At 39.8% G+C, this 25,795-nt stretch overlaps 1 protein-coding gene across 2 annotated transcripts in view; it reads left to right on the top strand.

The window, feature by feature from the left end:
* Nucleotides 1-25,795, top strand: part of NAV3 (neuron navigator 3) — a 351,861-nt gene that overhangs the window by 116,017 nt on the left and 210,049 nt on the right. For both annotated transcript variants that reach the window (XM_084810412.1, XM_084810411.1), the window contains exons 4-5: nucleotides 351-423; nucleotides 10,294-10,477. In XM_084810412.1, the coding sequence (XP_084666538.1) occupies nucleotides 351-423; nucleotides 10,294-10,477 (257 nt within the window). The remainder of the gene's footprint in view (nucleotides 1-350; nucleotides 424-10,293; nucleotides 10,478-25,795) is intronic.

The raw sequence follows: 25,795 nt of genomic DNA, 5'->3' as shown, positions 1-25,795 counted from the left end.
CACCCACATCTTTGGACACACGCCGCAGTATTCAGTTCTGTATGGAAGCTTTCATTATTGCTTATTTGCGTGTACAAAATCCAGTATTATGGTAAGTAGGTGGGTTGCTGATTTGTCAGCATGCCATTCTGGATCAACCCTTTATGAATTGTTTTTTAAGCACTAAAGTGGACAATGAAAGCTTTTATAGCAGCTGCCCAATTAGCAGTAATCATTCTTGTTAAACTTTTCTAAAGTAGTGGAGTATGTGATGAATGTAAAGTATTCATTTCTTTTTTCCCCAACCCATTTGCTGCATTCAAGTCCATCTTGTAAAATAGCCTTTAACTGCTTTCATGTTCATTTTGCAGATTGAGAATGTTGATGTCTGCCTTAGCTTTCTGGCAGCCAGAGGAGTAAATGTCCAAGGTCTTTCTGCTGAAGGTAAGAAAAACACTCTGTCAGCAGAGATAGTGAAATACCTTCCTGAAAAGTACTTCTTGAAATTTTCTTCGCAAAATACCATATTGGAAAAGATATTTGTTATTTATGAAATGAACATTTCCTATGGGAAACATAGCCCATTTATTTAAATTAGCACTTTCCCCTTGTATGTGCTCTCTCCATTTCCTCTCTTTCCTAAAGATATATGTCGCTTCAAGTATGCTTTCCACAAACACATCTCTGGAAAATGCATGAGTGTGACTTATAGTGCTACAGAGTGCATATCAATGAAATAGGGCACAATCCACAGCCCACTGAAGACAACAGCAAAGCTCATTTTAGCAAAACCAATTTAATGGCTGTGTATTGTGTTCATGAACTGTGTTATGAATTACATACAGATGTTGTACTGGAATTTGCAAGCATATGCTTCAGAATTTTGGTCAATTTGTAAAATGTGTTGTTATTTTGTGTACGAGCCATTGTCTGATGTTGTCAGAGAAAATTAATATGTATTTAGAATTACAATTATTTTAAAGGTCAGAGTGCAATATACATTTTATGTGTGCAGGTTTGCCTGCTGCATCTAAATAATGTTTAATATGTTATGCTGTACCTTTCCAAGTAACTAAACTATTCAATGGCTCTTAATACTATAAAGTGGATGAACACACTGTCCTGACTTTGGCAGGGTTTGAGATTCCTCAGTATTTTAGCCTCCATATGGTGCTGCCCTTACTGTATATGCAACTGAAGACAGAAATTATTCGTTTAGCAGAAATGACTAGTACAGCACTAAGTTTTGAATTATAGCTTCACTTTAACAGTAATATAAGATGCAGTTGTCACAAATATGTCACATTTCTACAAAATTAATAGCTCCCATCTTTTGAGATATTTGAAGTAATTAATTTCTTGACATATAAAATAGCAATGTAGAGAATTCCAAATAGTGAAAGTTGTTTTCTCACACATACTCAAAAGGACACAGTTAATTTCACTGGGGAATATTTGTAAGTATAATAGTTCCCTCCTGCTCACATCAGTCAGTATAGCTTTATTTCATGATCCTGGAAGGGTATGTTACACTTCTTACAAACCTTTCAAATTCATTTTTAACCTCTAGAACATATGCAACTTTCAAATTTTCCAAATCCATATATTGACCAAGGCTGAATTCTGCTGAAGGGCTGGGGTAAAATGGGGTGGTTTTAAAAAAAAATACTGCAAAGCAATTTTCTAAGTTTGAAAAATGGTATAAAATTTATTTCTGCCTATCTTACAGATGGACATTTATGCCTGTCTTAATACATAATACATACATAATACATAAATGTCCTAATTTTTCCCAAACTATTATTACTCAATTATATAAAAATTACTCATATTTTAAAATTGTGTATTTGTACTTCTGTAGTTTGTATTCAAAATTGCATTTGGAACGAACATTTGTAACAGATTTCCAACAAAATATTCAATTCAACTGGGTGTACATGTGGTCAGTATCTATAGAATGATTACGGCATGTGAGTTTTCCATATCTGAAGGAAGTATTTGAGATCAGAAAGGAAATATGCAGGATCTCTGGGTGATCACTGCACTAGCAATGTCTGTGTAGCTATATCGTAGCTATCTGTGTAACCACTGACTCTATTTATGAATGTAAGTATTTTGTACAGGACATTCCTTGCTGCTGCTCTCACCTAATAAATCATAATGTGTATTCTGAAAGAGTAAGGCAATAATAAATGTTCTTAAAACAACAGCCAATCCACTGGGGTTACTGAGGGCACCCTTTAAGAAATTAATGCTGCTAACTAAATCTCTGAACACTTAAAAAGCAAAGTGATAGACAGTCTTCCACAGAATGACATAATGCACTGGGATTTTATCCACTTCAATTCACTATCTTTTTTAAAAGTGGAGAAGCTCCAAAACCACACATGATGTAGTATTGTGTTCTCATTTCTGCTGTCTAAAAAAGAAGAAGAAGCTGTAGTCAGATAAAAAGCTTCCTTCTAAAAGCCTTATGTTGCAATCCTATGCACTCAATGAACACAACAGGGTTTACTTTGAGTAGATATGCATAGGATGGTGCTTTTGCTTTTTAATATAATTGCTTTTATTATAATGGAGACATGTGTTTTTATTAAATGTTTTTTTCTATCACCAACAATAAATAAAAATAAGCCACAATCGTCTGACTTTCTCAGCTCTCCTCTCTATGTCCTTTGCTTTACTTTATCACACAGAAGGGATGATTGAAGTAGAGATAATAGTATAATAGGTTTCATTCTGTTTTGCCTTGAAGAACCAGGTAGAAGTTCTAAAAAACATTAGGGTGAATCCAAACTTAGCCATGCCTAGAGTAAACCCACTGAAATCAATGGGACAATTTCGTAATGACTAACTTAACTCCCATTGATTTCAGTGGGTCTACTCTAAACATGACTAAGGGTGCAATCCTATGCATGTTTAGACAGCAAAAAGTTGTAGGACTTTTTGCTGTCTAAACATGTATAGGATTGCACCCTAAGTCTGCATCCAAACCAACAGCAGATATTTGTCAAGGAGGAAGGATCAGTGGGTAACTATATCCATCCTAGGAATATTGGAGAAATCTGCAATGGATTCAAATAAGTTCAGATTTGTATTAATCTGACCTGCGGATTCCACAGTGGACTGGCTCTTTTCAAGTTGCACGGATTCTGTGGACTTGGAGACAGGTTTTTTACTTTGGGGAGGATTTGTGAAAATTTGCACTTGCGCTAATGCATGTTAATGCACATTAGTGCATGCAGGAAAGGAAGGCCTGGCGTGTTATGGTCCATGGGGTCACGAAGAGTCGGACACGACTGAACGACTGAACAACAACAACAAGTGCAAGTGGAATGAAATTCTCGTACAATCCTAAAAAAAAATCCAATTCAGAACAAAAGATGCCTGACAATTCACAAAACACAGAATGTATTTACCACAATTTGTACATTCCTAATCCACCCCCCTTCCAAACAGCTGCTTGGAACTATTGCTGACACCTGCTACACCTCAACAGCTCTATTAGCTGGATTAGAAACTGCCTGGTTGGACTGGAGCAAGTGGGTTAATTAAAGCAGCAGCAGCAGCAGCAGAAGCAAAAAAAAAAAGAAGAAGAAGAAAGTTTCACTAATTGGCCAGTGGTGATAAAGATGTGATGCTGGATTTTTATGGGTTGATCTCCTTTAGTTTCACGTTTGTGTAAATATTCCCATTGTGGCTGAATCTACACACAGCATTTATACCGTTATCATACCATTATCATAACTATTGGGTCACATGATACCAATGGGTATCATGTGACCCAAATGGTATGATAACAGTATAACTGCTATGTGTAGATTCAGCCTGTGTCGAATATACCAGAGGTGTTACCAATGTTTCTGTGTGATCCCACATGTCTCACCATCACCCCTTGTGTGTAGATGCACAAACCTTTGCACCAGTAGTGTGCACCTGTTGGGTAGAGAGATAAGAAATGAAATAAGAATAAAATAATGTGCACAATTAATAATATTAATTATACTTATTGTCTAAGTGCTTTAGAAAAATGGATACAAAGCAGGTTTATGTGCCGAATAAATTATGTGCCTGCTGTTCACATTTTTCCATATGACTTAATGCCCAAGCTGTTTATATAAAGGAAACAGCAACTGTGGCTGAAGAATAGAGTTGCTAGATCAGAGCCATAAAAGGTATATAATCCAATCACCAAACAAAACTTTCTACAGATATTAAATGATTTGGCAGTGTTAAAAAGAAAAGTCTGGTCTGAGATATAAATAAATAAGTTGTGCATTACACAGTCAGTTCTGAACAATCCAGAGTGCTGGAAAGAATAAAAGTATACCACCACCCTACTCGGGCAAGAACATGTGATATTTTTCAAGCTCTATATTCAGAAACATACATTTTTATTTCTATAGTGTTAAAAGTGAGGTTTTTAAATATATTTTTTCCTGGCTGTATTTTTTAGATGTACTTAAATGCACATACATACACACACCTTATTTTGGCTGCTGGGCTTTTTACTGTTCATTCTTTCACATTTATTTTCTATTTTATAAGTTTACCTAGGCTTATAAACTTAGTCTGCATCTCGACATTTTAAATTAATCTAAGCTAATTATCTATGACTGAAACAAGATAATGATTTTTTTGTTCAGTATTGCATCATATATATAAGTATAAGATGTTCATAGTGTAGTTTGATGCACACATTTATTATGGAAAGAGAACGGGAAGTTGTGACTTTTCAGGGACCTGCAATGGAGGTGTGGGTTGAGAGGAAGCTAGAGTGCCCCCAGGGATTATCACGCAACTCCAAAATGACTGCTGCTGTAGTCAAGGCTAACTGATAAAGGAGAAGCTCCAAGACCCAGCTACTGACTTGCAGCATCTTGCATTTTCTGCGTTCAGAGCAGAGCTTAGCTGTGGAGGGAGGAACTGATCTGATGCAAGGTGAACACTAATGTGTGGAGGGAGAGAGGGAGACAGAGCTGAAGTTGAGAGTCCAAGCCCTGAACAGTTACTAAGCGTTTACTTTTTCTGAGATTCTATAATATTCATGAACTATGTATTTTCAGTACAGATGGAACCATGTCAAATTTAATATTGGACCACCCCGAGCTATCCACCTTAAAAGCATTTCTGGTGTCTCTGTGGCCTTTCTTTGGGTGATGGTTTGCAATGAAAATCCCTTTTTAACAATGAAAATCCTTTTTTAAATTTCTGCTATAACAAAGGTGCCCCTCTACTCCTGTCACCATAGTTTCAAGCGTGACTTGGGGTTGGCTATGATAGTCACTTCAGTGCTGGGTAGAAGGATTGTGTGGAAGCCCCTCGTAGTTCTTTCAGGTCTGGTGGAATGGAAGCAAAGGGGAGAGAGCACTGGGAATCTGTATGAGTTCCCTAGTTCTGTTTCCTAGTCATAGAATAATAGAATCATAGACGGGGCTTGGAAGGGGCCGATAAGACCGTTGAGTCCAACTCCCTGCTCAATGCAAGAATCTAAGTCAAAGCATCCCTGACAGATGGCTGTCCAGCCTCATCTTGAATGCCTCCAGTGTGGGAGAGCCCACTACCTCCCTAGGTAATTGGTTCCATTGTCATATTGCTCTAACAGTCAGGACATTTTTCCTGATGTTCAGCCGGAATCTGGCGTCCTGTAACTTGAACCCATTATTCTGTGTCCTGCACCCTGAGATGATCGAGAAGAGATCCTGGCCTTCCTCTCTGTGACAACCTTTCAAGTACTTGAAGAGCACTATCATATCTCCCCATAGTCTTCTCTTCTCAAGGCTAAACATGCCCAGTTCTTTCAGTCTCTCTTCATAGGGCTTTGTTTCCAGTCCATCCTCTACAGGATGGCCAGCATTCCCAGGGGACAATCCTATGCATGTTGAGGCAGAAAAAAAGCCCTACAGCTCCCACCATTCTGTCTGGGGAGTTATAGGACATTTTTCTGTTTAAACATGTTTGGGATTTTGCCCCTAGAGGTTTTACTCAGAATTGCCACATAGCCTTCTATTTAGTCAAGCTTTTCTGTCTCTGGATGCTTCCAGATGGAGGGCTGCTGGTGCTCTCAGTCAAAAGACATTGTACACATATTCCATCTTTCCCTCCCTAACAGATTTTATGTGATAAGAAGAAAGATGGAAGAAGCAGTGAAGAAACATGGATGGGTTACAAATGGAAGTTGGCATTGTCTGGACCTGCCCCCCACCCCCAGCACAGTTTCACAAGTGGGGCAGGTTGACTGCATAAAGCCTCATCTGGAAGCACACTCTATACCTTAGGGATGCTTCTACATTAGGCTTTTATTGTGTAATTGCCCTGTCTTGTTCATGGAATTTTATGGGGATCCAGATGTCATTGTGTTCCACTTGTAACATTCTTATGTTTTCTTTCCACTTCTTCCATATTTCTTCTAACCACAGAAAATTCATTGAGGAGGAAAAGATGGACTTAAAGTACTGTAGAAGGCAGGTTCTTTGAAGAAAAAAAAAAAGCAGGTGACTAGGAGACATCTCCTATTTCCCCCATAAGTTCAGCTGATATTGACTCTTTCTTCAATGGACTCTGAGGGTTGGTTTCAAAACCCAAGAAAACTAGTAATAGGCACAAAACCAGTTTAACCACAGGATGTTGTTGTTGTTGTTGTTGTTGTTGTTCAGTCGTTCAGTCGTGTCCGACTCTTCGTGACCCCATGGACCATAGCACACCAGGCCTTCCTGTCCTGTGCTCTCTCCCGGAGTGTGCTCAAGTTCATATTCATTGCATCGGTGATGCTATTTAGCCATCTCATCCTCTGCCGTCCCCTTCTCCGTTTGCCTTCAGTCTTTCCCAGCATCAGGGTCTTTTCCAGAGAGTTTTCTCTTCGCATTAGGTGGCCAAAATATTTGAGCTTCAGCTTCAGTATCTGTCCTTCCAATGAGCACTCAGGGTTGATTTCCTTTAGGATTGACTGATTTGACCTCCTTGCAGTCCAGGGGGCTCGTAAGAGTCTTCTCCAGCACCACAGTTCGAAAGCATCAATTCTTCGGCGCTCAGCCTTCCTTATAGTCCAGCTCTCACAGCCATACATTACTACTGGGAAAACCATAGCTTTGATTAGACGGACCTTTGTCGGCAAGGTGATGTCTCTGCTTCTTACTATGCTGTCTAGGTTTGCCATAGCTTTCCTCCCAAGGAGCAAGCGTCTTTTAATTTCATGGCTACAGTCACCGTCTGCGGTGATCTTGGAGCCCAAGAAAGTAAAATCTGTCACTGCTTCCATTTCTTCCCCTTCTATATGCCAGGAAGTGATGGGGCCAGATGCCATGAACTTAGTTTTTTTAATGTTGAGTTTCAAATCAGCTTTTGCACTCTCCTCTTTCACCCTCAACAAGAGGCTCTTGAGATCCTCTTCACTTTCTGCCATTGGGGTGGTATCGTCTGCATATCGGAGGTTGTTGATAATTCTCCCAGCAATCTTAATTCCGACCTCTGATTCATCCAACCCGGCATTTCTCATGATGTACTCTGCATATAAGTTAAATAAGCAGGGTGACAATATGCAGCCTTGTCGTACTCCTTTCCCAATTTTGAACCAATCGGTTGTTCCATGTCTGGTTCTTACTGTTGCTTCTTGACCCTCGTACAGGTTTCTCAGGAGACAGGTAAGGTGGTCTGGTACTCCCATCACTTTAAGAATTTGCCACAGTTTGTTGTGATCCACACAATCAAAAGCTTTAGCGTAGTCAATGAAGCAGAAATAGACGTTTTTCTGGAATTCTCTTGCTTTCTCCATGATGCAGCGAATGTTGGCGATTTGATCTCTAGTTCCTCTGCCTCTTCGAAACCCAGCTTGTACTTCCGGTAGTTCTCGGTTCGCATACTGCTGAAGCCTAGCTTGTAGGATTTTGAGCATAACCTTGCTGGCATGTGAAATAAGTGCAATTGTGCGGTAGTTTGAACACTCTTTGGCGTTGCCCTTCTTTGGAATTGGAATGTAAACTGGCCTTTTCCAGTCTTGCGGCCATTCTTGAGTGTTCCAAATTTGTTGGCATATTGAATGCAGCACTTTATTTAAAATCCTAAAATCTTTTAGGATTTTAAATAGCTCAGCTGGAATACTGTCATCTCCACTAGCTTTGTTGTTAGTAATGCTTCCTAAGGCCCACTTGACTTCACTTTCTAGGATGTCCGGCTCAAGTTCAGTGACCGCACTATCATGGCTATCATGGCTATCAGGGACATTCAGATCTTTCCTGTATAGTTCTTCTGTGTATTCTTTCCACCTCTTCTTAATCTCATCTGCTTCTGTTAGGTCCCTGCCTTCTTTGTCCTTTATCATGCCCGCCTTTGCACAAAACATTCCCTTGAGATCTCCGATTTTCTTGAAGAGATCTCTAGTCTTTCCCATTCTGTTGTTTTCCTCGATTTCTTTGCATTGTTCATTTAAGAAGGCCTTCTTGTCTCTCCTTGCTATTCTCTGGAACTCTGCATTCAGTTGGATATATCTTCCCCTTTCTCCCTTGCTTTTCGCTTCCCTTCTTTCGTGAGCTACTTGTAAAGCCTCATCAGACAGCCACTTGGCTTTCTTGTATTTCTTTTTCTTTGGGATGGATTGAGTTGCTGCCTCCTGAACAATGTTACGGACCTCCGTCCATAGTTCCTCAGGCACTCTGTCTATCAGGTCTAATCCCTGAAATCTATTCCTCACCTCCACTGTATATTCATAAGGGATATGATTTAGGTCATAGCTGAATGGTTTAGTGGTTTTCCCGACGTTCTTCAATTTAAGCCGAAATTTTGCAACAAGAAGCTCATGATCTGAGCTACAGTCAGCTCCAGGTCTTGTTTTGACTGACTGTATAGAGCTTCTCCATCTTTGGCTGCAAAGGACATAATCAATCTGATTTCGATATTGACCATCTGGTGATGTCCATGTGTAGAGTCATCTCTTGTGCTGTTGGAAAAGAGTGTTTGCTATGATCAGCTTGTTCTCTTGGCAAAACTCTATTAGCCTTTGTCCTGCTTCATTTTGTACACCAAGGCCATGCTTGCCTGTTATCCCGGTGATTTCTTGATTTCCTACTTTAGCATTCCAATCCCCTATGATGAAGAGGACATCTTTTTTTGGTGTTAGTTCTAGAAGGTGTTGTAGGTCTTCATAGAACCGATCAACCTCAGCTTCTTCAGCATCAGTGGTTGGGGCATAGACTTGAATTACTGTGATGTTGAATGGTTTGCCTTGGATTCGTACTGAGATCATTCTATCGTTTTTAAGATTGTACCCCAGGACTGCTTTTCCCACCCTTTTGTTGACTATGAGTGCTACTCCATTTCTTCTAAGGGATTCTTGCCCACAATAGTAGATATGATGGTCACCTGAATTAAATTCGCCCTTGCCTGTCCATTTTAGTTCGCTGATCCCCAAGATGTCGATGTTCAATCTTGCCATCTCATGTTTGACCACCTCCAACTTACCTTGATTCATTGATCTGACATTCCAGGTTCCTAAACAATATTGTTCTTTACAGCATCGGATTTTCTTTTCACCACCAGACACATCCACAGCTGAGTGTCCTTTCGGCTTTGGCCCAGCCGCTTCAGTCTTTCTGGCGCTACTTGGAAATACCCTCTGCTCTTCCCCAGTAGTATATTGGACACCTTCCGACCTGAGGGGCTCATCTTCCGGTGTCATCTCTTTTAGCCTTGTGTTACGTTCCATGGGGTTTTCTTGGCAAGAATACTGGAGTGGTTTGCCATTTCCTTCTCCAGTGGACCACATTTTGTCATAACTCTCTGCCATGACCTGTCCGTCTTGGGTGGCCCTGCACGGCATAGCTTATGGCTTCACTGAGTTACACAAGCCCCTTTGCCACAACAAGGCAGTGATCCATGAAGGGGTTAACCACAGGATAAGGAAATAATAAGCCTCCTTTATTTTAAATAGTTTAGTATAGCCCATCTACATGATCCAGAATCCATTAGGCGGGGGTAGGCAACTTGTAGCCCTCCAGATACTTTGGTTATGTTGGCTAGGGCTGATGGGAATTCTAGGCCATTCCTGCATTAGGTAGATATGGTATGCTGTCACAATTTTTTACTTTATTAAATATTTCTGGTGGATAGTCTTGGAGCTGGTAACCAGTGAGGACTGTACAAGAAGGAAAAAATATTAGATGCAGGAACCCACCATAAAACTGGTTCCAAAGTGGCACAGAATCAAAATTTAGCACACATGTTGACCTGAAAATATGTGTAATGTCCATTATGCACACCTGTGAAGACAAAAGTGAATGTCTATTTTTTTATATTTTCACTTCCTTTTTTGTTTTCTTCCAGAAATAAGGAATGGAAATTTGAAAGCCATTTTAGGGCTGTTTTTCAGTTTGTCTCGTTATAAGCAGCAGCAACACCAACAGCAACAATACTATCAGTCTTTGGTAGAGCTACAGCAGCACGTCTCACATTCTCCACCTCCCACTGAGATTGGCCAGCCCAAAACACCGCAAGATATGCAGTCCAGGTAGGTCAGAATATTTCCTTGGGCAAAATCTGGACTTGAATTGCTTTGATTTGGTAGCAAAGATGTTCAGGACCACTAGAGTGAGAACTTAGAGCACAATCCTAAATGGATGTAAATTAATTGGAAGTAAGTCTAAATTCAATTGGACTTACTCCCATGTAAGTGTACATAGGATTGTAGCTTTCAACTGTATTGATTCCAACAGTTACCTCAGATTAATAGCTATATTTTAATTCTATAACTTGTGAGTGATTCCCACTAATTTATGCCAGCAGTCAGCAATGACATGGAGTAGTGTGGGGAAATGCACTACTTGATGGGTAGGATTCTTGAAATATCGCTGGAGGGTGGGAACTCATCATGGGGAAACCAACATGAGAGATTTGTTAAAGTAAAGAAAAAGAGTATAGTCTTTTCTTGAAAGAGGAGCAATACCCTCCTCTTATAATGTTTGCTGTGTGAAAATTACAGGATAGGGCACATTCTTCCCCTTCCCAGAGTGCCTTTGCTCACCGCATAGAATAGGGGTGGCTTCCCCTCCCTTATCCACAGACACACACTCTGTCTGTCTGTCTGTCTGTCCGTCTCTCTCTCTCTCTCTCTCTCTCTCTCTCTCTCTCACACACACACACACACACACACCCCTACCTTACCTCCTGCTGTGGGTGGAAGGACAGAGGAACTTGGGGGGAGGTAAGGGTTAAACCCCACTTTCTGCTGTGACTCTTCCTCTCCCTTCCTGCTTTCCTCTCCCTGCTCATAGAGGAGAGGTGGTTGCTGTAGTTCATCTTACTGAGAGAGAAATGATGGAGTACAGTGAGCTAGAGTAGCAAAAGATACTCCAGCCCTCCATACTTTATGGCAATGTTATTCCTGAGAGAGTACAATGGACTAGACTGTGAAGAGAGTGTATTTTAGGCCCCAGGGAAACAGAGATACAGTGAGAGAGGTGCAGGGAGGGAAATGTGAGAGAGGCACCAGGCCACTATGAACTTTGGGTTGCCTTTACACATGTGACATAGAATAATGTGACTATGGTGTAGACAGCAGAACAAAGAAGAACTCATGCCTATTACCATATTATTTCATTGAACACAATGATTTCTTTGAACAAAAAGCATTACTCCAGTTCTTAAAATAGGACAGAACATTCTTTCCTGAATAATACGTAAAGATATACTGAACACTGTTTGCTTATATTCTTGTAAATGCAGCTATTTATCTATTACTCTCCTGAATATGATGGATAGAAGGTTGATAGATGGTAATAAATTGAATTCTAGTCTGGTAAATGACTGCTATATCTTTGTTAATGATGGGTAGACACATCAGATCTGGGCTAAGTATCAGCAGGGTTTGAGATCGGGATAGGGTCTGGGTTTGAGGAACAGTGCGCCGGAAGATCAAAGTATTACAGCTAAGAATAGTCCAAAACTGAGACTTATTTGGCAAACTCAAAGGTGATATTTGTCCAAAGAAGCTGGAAACAGAGTGCATGGATGCAGCAGACAAGGGAGACAGGCAGAGAGGTGGAATGAAATGCAACAACAGAAGTCAAAGCCATACAGGCAAAACCAAGGTAGTGGTTTCCCAGGTAAAGATCAAAGCATGACTTGGGAGCATTTATAGCTAAGCCAGATCAGGGAGTTTTATTGGGCCTCCTGACGGTGGAACCATGTTCGGCACTGGCAAATGAGAATACTGCGTCTTTCCTTTTCAATCTGCAAGCAAGATAATTGCATCATCAAATGTGCAAGGTGAACACCAGTGAATTTCTAGCTGAGTTCAGGTGAATGGCTGTTGCAATGTATGGGATTATTCAGAGATTAATTATAAACGGGAAAAGTAATATTCGGATTGTTATATAAATATAAAACTCACTGAGTGAAAGGAAACATCACCTTCAAAAGCAAAAACCACTTAGGCAGCTCAAACTTTCCATAATGAATACCAATCAGATATTATTTAGCTAAATAGTTCAGGCAGAAATCTATTGACGTGAATGGAGCTATACTAAGTATCATAGCACTTAGATGATCAGGCTTTTATAAGCATAGTCAAAGAATGTACTTCATAAACATATGATTTTAACATAATTCATGATTATAACAAAGCTGCACACGCTTGACATATATATTTAACTGAATATGTTGCTTTGTTTAATTACACACTTCGCTTCTTTTTAGTGCTTTTAAAGGGCACGGGGTTGAATAAAGAGGTTTTCTTACTAGCTTTTCACCCCTGTTGAATATTACCTATTGAAACTGAACCCACAGTGAAACTGTGGGCAATTGTTACCCACTTCCCAATGAAGCTCAAAATCATATGCAAGAGTGCTCTGATGTAGTGACCATGTTTTGTGCATATCCTTCACTTAGACATGTATTACAATATGGAACTGTGATGGAAATAAAACAGATACCTATTTTTTCTGGTAGCTTTAACTTAGTATTATTTATCTATGTGAAAGGTAGTGGCATGTGATCTGTATAGACATGGTGGTGAGCTTGCTGGGCTCAGGCCTGGATAAGAGCTTTGGGGGCTTGCAACGCTAGCCTTCAAAGAAAAGGTAAGCATTATGAGGCTAGTGAAGCCTTCTTGAATTAAAATTACAAGTTTACCTGTGTCCCTAGTCACCTCTACACATCCTCTCTTCCAGTGCAGGCTGGTGGCTCCGATGTCAGTGGGGCGGGTTTCATTTAGAACCAGTGAGAAGCACCTTGGATAGCTCCTTTAGAGTTCTGACTGAAACCTGGAATGGGTTCACTGCCTCACCGACATCAGAGCCACCAGCCTCCACTGTCCTGTTCCCTTTGAATTACATTTATCAATGGGGCTAGTAGCAGCAGTGCTCTGAATACAGTGAGAGGGAAGGAGGGAGGTCTCTCCCTTTCTTCTCTGGTTGGTGCCAGGTGCTAGGTGCACTTCACAGTCCTTGGTGGCCCTTGCAAAAAGTAGCTTCTCCAAGGGCTATGGACGCTACAGTAACCCTTGGGGAAACTATACTTTCCATGGGCCAACATGTTCTATGCAACATTCCCATATGAGGGTAAAGGAAGAGAGCCTCCCTCTCACTGTGACTAGAGTACCATTGACATAAATGACCTACCAGAAGGTGTGTTTTATAAGGAAGGAGAAGGGAGTTGGGGGTATCAGGGGTAGATGGGATGGAAGGGGAGTATGTGGATTGGGTGTAGGTAGTGGGTTTGGAGAGATGAACCAGGTTGAATAAGAACAGAAGACGATCCATGCTGGATCAGACCAAAGGTCCATCTAGTTCAGCATTCTGTTCACACAGTGCCTGGCCAGCTGCCCATGGGAAACACAAAAGCAGGACATGAGTGCAACAGCACCCATTGTTCTCACCCATAAATGTGATTAGCTTAGAAATTAGCCAGGCCATTTCCCTGCCAGGCCCCACTCAGTGTGGAGGCAGGACCAACCAGACCAAAGGAAACCAAACCCCTAGTTAAGGCTCAGTCTCAATCTGCTCCTTGTTGGAACATGCTGACAAGCTGGCTCCCAGCCCTAGCACCATTTGGATCTCTCCAAGGTGCTGTCCTGTTTCTGCCTCCCTGAGAAACTTGCCTTGTGCAAACCACAGCAGAACACACAACCCATAGCAGAAGCCCATAACCCTGACCTCACCAATGTCCAGCAGTGCTAAGCAATCGTCAGGACAGAGGCCCACCATAATAGTCAGGAGCACTCTAGTTACTCGTAACTAGATCTGAACAAGAACGTCTGAACAAGCCACTTAAGATCATCTTCAGAGGCCCTTCTCTGTGAGCCTCTGCCAAAGGAAGTGAGGCAGGTGGCTACTAGGAGGAAGGCTTTCTTTGCTGTGGCACCCCAGCTGTGGAATGAGCTCCCTAGTGAGGTTTGCCTGGCACCTACATTGTATTCTTTCCAGCTCCAGGTGAAGACCTTCTTATTTTCCCAGGCATTTTAACATTTTAGCTCTTCAGACTTTTAGCTTTGCTGTTTTTAATCTGTATTTTAAATCTCTGCATTGCTGCTAGATTTTATTCTGGTTGTATTGTTATACTGTGGTTTTAATGTTTATATATATATATTATATTGTTTCATTGTGTGCTCTTTGGTTTTAATTTTTGTGAACCGCCCAGAGAGCTCCGGCTATTGGGCGGTATAGAAATAAATAAATAATGTCTGAAGAGTATACAAGTTCAGCAAGCTCTATGTTGGCTGGTCATATAGTTAATATTTTGAAACTCTCTTTCCTTAGCTACTGATTTAAAAAATAGCTTTTGAAATTAACCATTTAATAATTGCACATTGTAAATTAACAGCACGATCATGTTTACTATGAAAAAATATGTTTATAATTATTGTCTTGAATTTTCATAAAAATGATTGCATATGTAATTTTCATTGCAAATTTAATTGTACATTTAAAACATATAAGTACTCTTCAATATGGCATTGTGGGTTCACTTTTAGAGCTCTTATTGTAAAAATATTGAGTGGTCTGCCTTTGGAGCACTTTGCTACTAGGTAATCCTAGGGTCGCTGCCTAGGAAGCACTTTGTAGCAGGAGATGGGCAAGAATACATTTTGCTAGAATCAGTTTGGTACATATTTAGGGATAGCAGGAGCTGAAAGATGGATGAATAACCTGATACCTGGAGAGATCAAAAGAAAGCTCAAGTGATGTCAAGAACAAGGGGACCAGTACACTAAGGGCAACTTTCCATTGTGGGCATGTTTAAAGAAATATTCCAATTAAATTGTTCTTTCATCATAACATTGTAGACAGTTTATCGTAATTTGTACTTGAATGTACAAATATAGTATTCATACTAAACTTCACCTTATTGAAAATAGATTGTATTTCAATTAAATTAAAAATCATTGCCAAATCTGACCTGTACTTTTCTTCTAAAGGTCAAATGATCAATAAGGTCCTTTATGTGGCTTGAACTACATTTCTGAATCAGGTAGAGGAATTTAATTTATTAACTCTAACTGGAAGGTGCATGGTAAAAATATTGTTCACATTTATCTTGATTTACTGGGAAATGAGATGGAACTATTGAGCCGTTCTTTGTGCTCCAATAAAAGATAGTGAAAATGTAACCTGGCACTGTAGTTACGCTTCTGTATGAGGGAGTGTAGAGTGTAAAAGCATTAATCAGGGTCATTACCTTTTGCTGGGCCCTTGGTCAGTGTAGGTCATTTTAGAAGTTGGCAAGCATATGGCAAGCTCTCAATTGAGAACACTGTACACTTTTCAAAGGGTTATGTCTTAGCTAGGCAAAAAGATCACTTTCTCTCCTGCTCAAAGGATAGCTTGGATGCTAAAGCAGAGAGGATGCTTAATAACATAAGAGCCATGCTGGGTCAGACCACGGGTCTATCTAGTCCAGTATTCTGTTCACACTGTGGCCAACCAGCTGCCCACGAGAAACCCACAAACAGGACAGCACCCTGAATGACTCAGTTTCTCTGTAATGTGAAAATCAGGAGTCTATTTTTGTCCAGATGAATGTGGAGCTCATAGATCTTATCATCATTAAAAGTCTGTATGAATAAATTCACACTTTACACAGTGCAGAGGAAGCGCAATAAGAGGAAGTTTGAATCGTAAGAGTACGTTCTTAAAGTGACTGCAGGCGCATCCACTAGGAGGAGGAGCTTGGATTTTCTCAACTAATTTGCACGTTATGGATTGCAACAACAGTTTACACTAGGTGCAAGCAAGTAACCATAAAGATTTAATTGCTCCAGCATACTTTTCAAAGTGGATAAGACCTCTTCAAATAACTGTGCTTCTCTGGAATCACACAAAAGAGACGCTGACTACACATGACGCTTAATACATGTCACACAGCTATGTCCTTTCTTTTTCCTTATTCAAAAGGAAGTGAGGAAACCTGATCAAGATCCAGACCCTAGCAGGGGGTATGGGAAATTTAATCCTTTGTCCCCACTATGACCCTGACTCGGATCAACCTACCCCCGGCCCTGCAATTTGCACAGGAAAAAAAGCCTCCATTTACTTCAGCTGGGGCTTTTTTTCTTATACAAATTGCAGGTGTTTAGTCCAGGTCGGGACCATGGGGTGGGATGGGGCACAAAGTGTTAAAGCCAGTGTCCTGCATTTACTGTTAAGTAAGGAAAAAGAACAGAGGTACTGCATGCTAAGTACTAAAGGTAACTTGTATTTTGCCTGCAAATTAATTAAGAACAGGCATGTGTTCTACCAGCAAGCCAGATTAATCAAATAGGCATGTCTTCCACCAATGAGTGCCTGCAGCTACTTCTTCTGCAGGTTTATTGAGAAGTGAGGTTTCATTTGTAAGCAAAAATGGCAGGAGATAGTTTGGTTGCTTTTTACTAAAATTAATGAGAGAGAGAGAGAGAGACAGACAGACACACACACGCGCGCGCGCGCACACACACACATACATCAGAAAGACACACATGAATATCCATGGGAGGGAGCAGGATTGTAGTGGCAAATCCACACCTGATTTTTGTGTCTTCATCTGAGATTGTCTATCGAGTCTACAGACTGGTTCACACAGCAACCCACGGTTTGTTAAGCCATGGGTTGTTTTTTTAATGAAGTGGGAGTGAACAAGTGTGCTAGTTGTCACTACCGAATTGCTCCTGCTACAGCCAGACAGAGCTAAACAACCCAAGGTGTTCTCTCTCCCAATAACCCACAATTCCAGCTTCAGACATCACAATAAACAACCCAGGAATGGAGTGTCCTTGGGTTGTTTAGCTCAGCAGGAGCAAGGGGTGGGGTGGCCAGGAGCCAGTGCTCTTGCTCGCTCCCACTCACTCTGGGTAGTCATGATATGTGAACTGGGCCAATATGTGTAAGGTTCTCTTCGTGATTCCCTGGAGAGAAAACTATGTATAGTTCTATGTGCATAGACTACAGATCTTGAAATAAATGTGGATAAATTGAGGTGGGGCCTGCTGCCACAATCCCTCCACTCATGTGTGTTTATTCTGCCATGCATGTAATCTGAAAATGATAAATGAAATAACCCATCAGCAAGTTGCCTATATAAATGCTAACTTTTGGATTTCTGATGCCTGAGTGCACTTGTCCCTTGGTAAACACAGATGGGCTACTTGATGGATAGTCTGTTCTAGATTCAGATTTTCACCATAGCATGATCCAAGAAATTAACTACACATATCAACAAACCAAAATTCCTCACCACCACATAATAAAAGATAAATATACCAGAATACACACATACTACCTAATGCTTTCATTAAAACATTGTTTATCCTTAACTGCAGAAGCCTCATTAATCCTCAGCCCCCACAAGCAAGTCCCTTCTAAGAATGACACATAACTGCTTTGCTTAGATAAAAGCTATTCCCTGTCTACCCAAGAATTTGTAAATTTAGAAGCTCAGTCAGAGGACATGTTTCATATTTAGAAGTGAAGGTTCATCTACAGTGAGCTGATTTCTTGATCAGTCTGGTAATACTGTTGGCAAGTAGAGTTCTGAAGGAAGTGGCTATAGTTAAATTTCAGGTTTACTTAGGGGGTGAATAATAGTTGCTCTATGGAACTGAATATAGAGATAAATATCAGATACGTTTATAGAGATTGATGGAGATGAATAGAAAAGGAAGGACTTTAGTATTGTTTATGAAGATTTTTGAAGAGAGACATTCTGACCAACAATAAGCCTTTGTTCTAAGGAGTGAACATAGTTTTATTGAACACTTTTATTCCTGCAGTACAGGAATTTTATTCCTGCAGTACAGTTACAAGTTAGTCATGCTTTCATTATTGCTTATTTTACAAAAGATAAGAAAAAAGTAGATCACAATGCTGATGGCTTTGTGTTATGTCTCTGAATAGAAATGCATGGCAACAATGATTACACTATATTTCATGCCATGTTTTGCAAGTTTTATTTCATCAATGCAGCACATATCTAAGCTTGCTACGGTGATGGTCTTTCAGCCACCCAGATACTAAGGGGAAACACATGTAGATGAAAGGTCTTTCCCATTCATGGATTAGTGAGTAACTGATTTCAGGGAGCTGTCAGCAAAATTCCAAAATGCAGACAAACCAAAGTTATCACATATAGACACAGTGGTCACAGCTTGAGATGCAGCTGGATTTGGTTAATTCATTAAAGTTCACCATGTGTTACTTTAGAAAAGCAAATGTATTTAGTTGGTTGGTACTTAAGGCCATTTTTCACTATAACTTATATACTATGGATCATGTTTTACTTCACTGTTTTTTCATAGGTAGCTATGGGAATGGTGAATCTCAACAGTCTAGGAGTCCTTGTGAGTTCTGCCACATTAACTGTCAAAGACAATGAATCTCTAAAGTAGTCATGAAATATAAAGACCACTTGAAAGATTCTTGATATGCATTGTGCTGTGCACTGAACTGCCACAATTCTGTCATGTGTTCTGCTATTTTAGTAGGGCCAGATCATGAAGTTTTACAATTGCAACAAACTGTGTGGGCAGCAGCAGGAGTTATCTTTGCATTTTTGCTGTGGCAATTCTCAGTGCTAAAGAAGCAAGGCACCCCCACACAAGTTTTAAAGGTGGCTTATCTCTTCAGCTTTCAGATCTACCTTGCAAAAATAAAAATGGCTGATCCAACTTTATGCATGCTTTTCATCTGCATCTGGATTTTAGACTGCACTGAATATTTAGTAATGAATCAAATAATGGCCTCTTCAATAATCATTCCCTTGCTGTCTTCTGTTCCTTCCATATCCCATTTTGCGAACTTGAAAATATAGAACTCTAAACTGTTAGCCACAAACTAGAGAAGAATGGCATAGATTCAAACACGCAGTGGGCCGTTTTCCTTGTGCAATTACACAACATAAACCTATACCATATCACAGGCTATTGTTTATAATCCATCAAGTTAAGACCAAATTAAAGAAGTGATAAGAGCTGCAGGCTGGATCAGAGCAATGGTTCATTTTGTCTGGTGCCAGAAATTCTCAAGAATAACTATGTGGTGATATCGGTTCCAACAATTTTAGTTTGGTTATTGGGTAGTTTAGTTATTTGTTTACTTTAGTTATCTGGTATTATGTCCTTGAATATGGAGTTCATGCCTAGTAGACTCTGCTGATAGATCTATTTCTCTTTTAATGTTTTTAATAATTAAAAAAATGCTTTTGAAGGACGTTTTCTTATTTATTTATTCTACATATTTTATAGCAACCTTCAATCATATTCCTTGCACAGTTTACAAAATGGATAAAGCAATAAAAATGTAAATGTGGAATTCTACTGGAATTTCATTTGTTTTCATTCTATCTTTTCACACTATTTCTAGTTTTGTAAATATGTATTGTGTCTTACATTTTTGGTCAATTTTCAGAGCCTAGAAGACCGAACAGTCTTCACCATTCTTTGTAGGGAAGATAATCCATCTCTGTTGACCTTTTCTGTACTTTTGCTATCTCTATCCATTTTGAGATTTCGTGATGGAAATTTAAACATTCTAAATATTTAATATTATAATAGTGTAATGAGATTTGAAGTTGGTCTAAATGACCTTTCAGGCAACCCTTACAGCCTACTCTATTGGCAAAAGATTTAGGATTAGTGGGAGGCCAAAACAGATTGAACAAATGTAGTCTGGCAGATTTAAAAAGTTTATTTATTAGTAATTTGCAAACTAATACAGAACCCTGTTGTATACTACTGTCTTTCCATTATGGAAACCGCATTAATTGTTACACTTTGTTTCCTAACTTTGCCTATTATCATTTAACTTCTGACTCCATAAGAGGATCCACTCTCTGTCCCATGGCTGCTAAGTTTCCTTAGGATCCTTTTGTGAGGGACTTTGTCAAATATATCTAAAATATCCCAGGACACGAGTTCATTCTTGTCTATATGCTTTATGCAGCTCTTAACATCTTAACCCCAGCATATGTTTTATGCTTCTCTTTTAGGCTGATTAGTGGCAGTTGTTCTTAAATAGTTATTATTTACTTGTTAACTGCCCTAGAAATTTGTGTATTGAAGAAGGGCAGGCATAAAATATCTAACAGAAAAGGAATTGTGTCTGGGTGCACCAATGACAAGAGATGGTCAATGCAATGGTGTTAGGTTCATGGTTGTTTGGAGCAAGGAACCTATAGATCAGGTGCAGGAAACCATTTTAGGCTCTTGCTCTGAGAAACTGTCCTGGGCACCACAACAATATGGGTGCCATGGGAGGCATGGCAAAGGACACGTAACCTGCCCCAAAGGCTGAGTACAAGGCAGAGGTGTGGGTCTGAGCTGCAACACACTAAACAACTCATTTGGATCCGCTTTTCAGCACCAACAGAAATCTATTTCACAGCAATCCCAGCTGCCAGTAAGAAAATGTGTTCATTTTTAAAAAATATAAGTGGGAGGGATTGGGCATCTTGGCAGGTGCCAAGAAAGGTGTCCAGGGGTGTATTGTTGCCTATTGCACCATGCTGCTTACTCCTGCTATAGACAAATTTATCCTACTTGGATAGGGGCCAGAGCTCGGTGGTAGGGCATGTCTTTACACGTGAAAGGCTCCAGATTCAAGCCCTGCTGTTTCTAGGTATGGCTGGAAACTCCTGTTTGCTTCCGGTCAATGAGGACAATACTAAGCAAGATACACGAATTGCCTGACTCTGTACAAGTCAGATTCATGTGTTCTAAGGCCACAGTTGTTTACATACTTACCTGGGAGCAAATGCTATTGGAGTTGATAAGGCTTGCCTCTGAGTATTTATCTATTTTTGTATTTATTTAAAGTATTTCTATGCTACTCCTCAGCCAAAAAGGCTCCCAGAGTGGCTTACATATAATCAATCAGACGAGACAGTCCCAGCTTGCAGGCTTACAATCTGAAAAGACACAACACCCAAGGAAAAAGGAATGGAGAGGGAAGGGGGGATTATTTTAGCTGGGCTCGTGGAATGGCTCTGCTGCCCCTCTCAGTACAGCCTGTTAGAATAGCTGCTGGTGGTAACAGTTGGAGGAGGAGAAGGAATACAAATGTGATTTGTATTGTTACTATAGTTGACATTGTTTTTAGTGGTGTGCTTAAATGTGATTTTTAATATTTATATGTGAACTGCTTAGAAATTGTATTACATTAAGTGGAATGTAGTGGTGCTATTAATAAGTGTTAATAAATAAATAAGTAAATAAGATGTCAGTGTATAGAGAGGGTCATACTAAAGTAAATATAGCCTCTCTAACTACAGGACTGCTTTATCACCATTGCTTCTTTCTATACTGTTACTAACTGACCCTATGAACTTTGATGGTAGCTTGAAACAAATTCTTACTTGTGTTTGTAATGCTAAATAATATGGACTCCCTGTTGATAGTTTCTTTTCTTTCTTTTTTACGTACTACAACACTGACAGATTTAAGTCACAGATGTGCATGCTCAGCTATCTGGAGTGGGTAATGGTCCAATTTTTCTTGTCAGTCTAACAAACATTTTATGTAGTATATGGATTTATAGCTCATCTTTCTCCATATTTCTATAAAATAAAATATTCCTAGTCCCCAAAAGCCTATCTTGAGATCAACTGCCATCAGATGCCTGATAGCAGGATGTATGTGGTTATGAAACTGTAGTTTCTAGCAGGAAATAAATGTAGAATAGCATAACCTCAAGACTGATAGCCAGCAGTGCATAATGAACCATGAAAACAGAATTTGGAATCTAATATCAAGAGTTCAAGGGCACTGCTTGCCTTTTCATACAAACCACAAGAAGTTTGAAAAGCCAAGTCTTTTGAACTGTTCACCTAAACTAGAATAGACATAAAATCATCCCATGAGTAGGAAATGATGATATACTTTTAAAGTCAGCTAAATGTTTCAGTACATAAAACACAATGCAGCACTCTCTCTACCTACTTTTATTTTCTCTTACCTAGACTGTATATCAAGTGTGCCACTGCATGACACCAAAATCTGGTTTAGTGATAAGTTCAGCAATAGAACCCACAAAAAACGTCTCTGTAGTTCATAGACTTTGCTCCAAGCTGCTGTGGTACAATAATGTAATAAAGAGACTGGCTTGAGAGACCAGTGTGTGTGTGTGTGTGTGTGTGTGTGTATGATCAAAACATCATTACTTGGTTTTGTATATGACCTGTACTATAAAGTGTTTCAAATTTACCATTATGTTTCTTTCACAAGATAATCAGCATCCTTTAGCTCTAGGATCAGCGTACAGTACCTAGAAGCATCCTCCATATGTTTGAATACCACACAGAAGTTACATTTTGCTATTTAATCCAAGGAAAAGAACATGCTTTAATTTCTTTCCGATGTTTCCTCACACTTCATCTTACATAGTTTAACTGAACACCTAATAACCACAGTTGGCCACAGGATACAAAAAGCGTGCTCATTTACCATTTAAATCAGCCTTCTCCAATCTGGATGTGTTGGGCTACAACTCCCATTATTCCCAGCCAGCATGGCCATACTGGGAGCTGTAGTCCAGCACATCTGTAGGGCACGAGGCTGGGGAAGACTGCTTTAAATGATCCTCCTAACACTTAAAAAAAAACAACTTTGGAGTTGTTTTCCATTGACCTCATCTGGATTATATATGATGTCCATAAACCTGTGAACGACTGTATATCCATATAAATATACGTTTATGTGATTATAGTGACTAAGAGGAATAATCATTTCCCATTAGAATCACTGCAGCTTGCAAGATATCCCTAATTTACCTTCTTTTGTATGTAATCAAGCAGTGACTGGCAGTATTTTCTCATTAACCTTTGATAAAAAAAAAATCAAGGATTTTTTAGAGTTAATAAGACAAGTTTGTCAGTATCTTTGAGAAAGAAATTAGGAGCATTTCCCGAGCCTCAGGAATGATACAGGAAAATCTTGCCTTTATTTTGAATAAATGGGCCTTTTACTGAATATGTATTTATTGGATTATTTTTATTTTATACACTGACTTGAGAGGGTCTACCCTTAAGGGTGGCCTAAAAATAATTTTACGAAAGTAATATGAAACCAATTCCTTGTTTCTTAATTATGCAGGGTATTTCTACTGGATTGTGTCAATATATTCAGATAGGTCAGTAAACTAGGAGACAGTAGATAAATCCTGTATGTGGCAAAGTATATTCCACAAGTGGAAAGAGGCAGTATAAAAAGATTAAAAGAGCAAAACAAGACACTTAATAGCAGCATTTGTAGCTTTTGAAACAACAACATGAAATCAGCTGCAAACAGAGCCTTCTCCACTGTGGTGCCCCAACTGTGGAACACTGATTATTTAGAGGTGTGCCTGGCACCGACATTGCAATTCTTCTGGCAGTAGGTTAAAACTGTTTTGTTTGCCTGGACATTTTAAGTTGGGCCGTATGTCTTGCTGTATTTTCTACCTTCCAGTTGTTTGATGATTGTATTTTATTGCTTTTATTGGGTTTTTAAAAAAATGACTATCTATAATCATACATATTGTGCACCACTCTGGCATTCATAAGGATGAATGGTAGCTTAAACATTATTTTACTGAATAAAAATAAATAAAGTTTATATCTAGTTCTGGAGAAGAATTTTGTTCAGTTCACATTTTGATAAGAACTTACCAGATTTGCACTTCCTGAATCAATATGCAGACTGGAACACAATTAATTAATCAATATTTATTTATTTATTTATTTATTTATAGTCAATTATAGTCATAGTCATTAGTACAAGAATTGAAATAAACACATGTTAATAAAAATACATATTAATAAAAATGGCAAGGTACAAAATCTGTAAAAACACTAATTAGTAAATTTAAAAGAAATAATCAGACAGTCAGGAGTGGTCTAGCAAGAATAGTCAGATCCAGAAATTTAGCCACTTTTTCAGTAATTGAGTTATTGGTGCCCTGGAGTAAAAGGGACTCAAGAGAGCAACCAGGGAAAAACTGCATAATAGGATATATTAGGTCTTTTCTGGCCTCTTGATAATAACTACGGTGGAACAGAACATGCAAGATGGACTCCACCTTGACGTAGTTATGGGGACAGTATCTGTTATTCACTGGAGTTTTGTTAAATCTGCCCTCTAATAGTTTGGAAGGGAGAACATTAAACCTTGCTAAGGACAATGCCTTCCAATATTTGGGGGTAGTTACCCATCCTAAATAGGCCATTCCATCATTACAGGAGAGGCCTGGGGGAATGTGGTCCCCATGCATCTCCTTGAAGCGCCTGATAGTCTATGTCTAGTAATCTCTGTTTAATGGTTGATTTGGCACTAAGTCCATGGTTAACAAATAGGAGGGTGAGAGACCTACTGTGGTGACTTTTTGGACCACAGCTTTCAACCAAAGAGATTCAAAAGAGTCTGGCAGTACCTTGGAAGCTAGGGAATTGGGAGGAAGCATGAGGCAGCACAGTGGATCCCAAAGTGGATAGAATAAATGCATGCCAAGTATTTTAAGAAATTCAGCCCAGCCTCCAGATTAAGGGCAGCCCCAGCAACATCCTTGGGAACCTGGAACATGTTTATCATCAGTATTCACTTTCTCATAATTTTTTGATGCAGTTCTCAGACTCTGGTCCTGCCTAACCTATGAGGATAGCTGGCCCTGCCGTTAGGAAGAGTGAGCTGGCTGCCTCAGGCAGCAGGTGCCAGTGATGGTAGTGGTGGCTGGAGAGGTGTTGGAGAACATAGCTGTGTGCCACACAGCCTGCTTTGCATCTCTTAAAGTAGCTTGCTGACCTCAGGTGCACTGGAGAATGCTGTCCTGCCCCCATTGTTGAAGTAAGATTCAACTACCAGTCTGGTTGGCTTCTGTACTTGGAAGGGTGTGTGGGGCATCTTGTCCTTCACCTCAGGCAGCAAAATGTCTAGGGCCAGCCCTGCCTATGCGATGAGAATGGCCTTGAGCAGATAACATATGCGCTGTAGCTCAGTGGTAGAGCACATGTTTTGTATGCGGAAGGTTCCAAGTTCAATCCCTAGCATCTTCAGGTAGGGCTGGACAATTTCCTGCCTATAACCCTGGACAGCCACTGGCAGCCAGTGGGAATAATACTGGGCTGGATGGACCAATGGTGTGACTCAGTATAAGGCAGCTTCCTGTGTTTCCTATGACATCTGACATTGGCAACATTTCTCCAGGCAGTGTGGCTATCAACTCCTCACTGTCATAGGATAGGTTTAGGTCACAAACCCCTGAAGCCTGCTACGTCTGCTATCATCTCAAGTGGATTTCTCTTGGTAATGGGCCTCTGTTTGATGTTAAAAGAAAAAGAAACTCAGGCAACCTGGCAACTCAAGGTGTGCAGAAAATAAATTAAAACTCTT

Source organism: Heloderma suspectum, chromosome 7, assembly GCF_057233095.1.
Source record: "Heloderma suspectum isolate Gila_16-S chromosome 7, 16-S_ref, whole genome shotgun sequence".
Classification (NCBI taxonomy): Eukaryota; Metazoa; Chordata; class Lepidosauria; order Squamata; family Helodermatidae; genus Heloderma; species Heloderma suspectum.
Note: the sequence above shows the minus strand (reverse complement) of the source record. Positions and strands in the feature narration are given on the sequence as shown.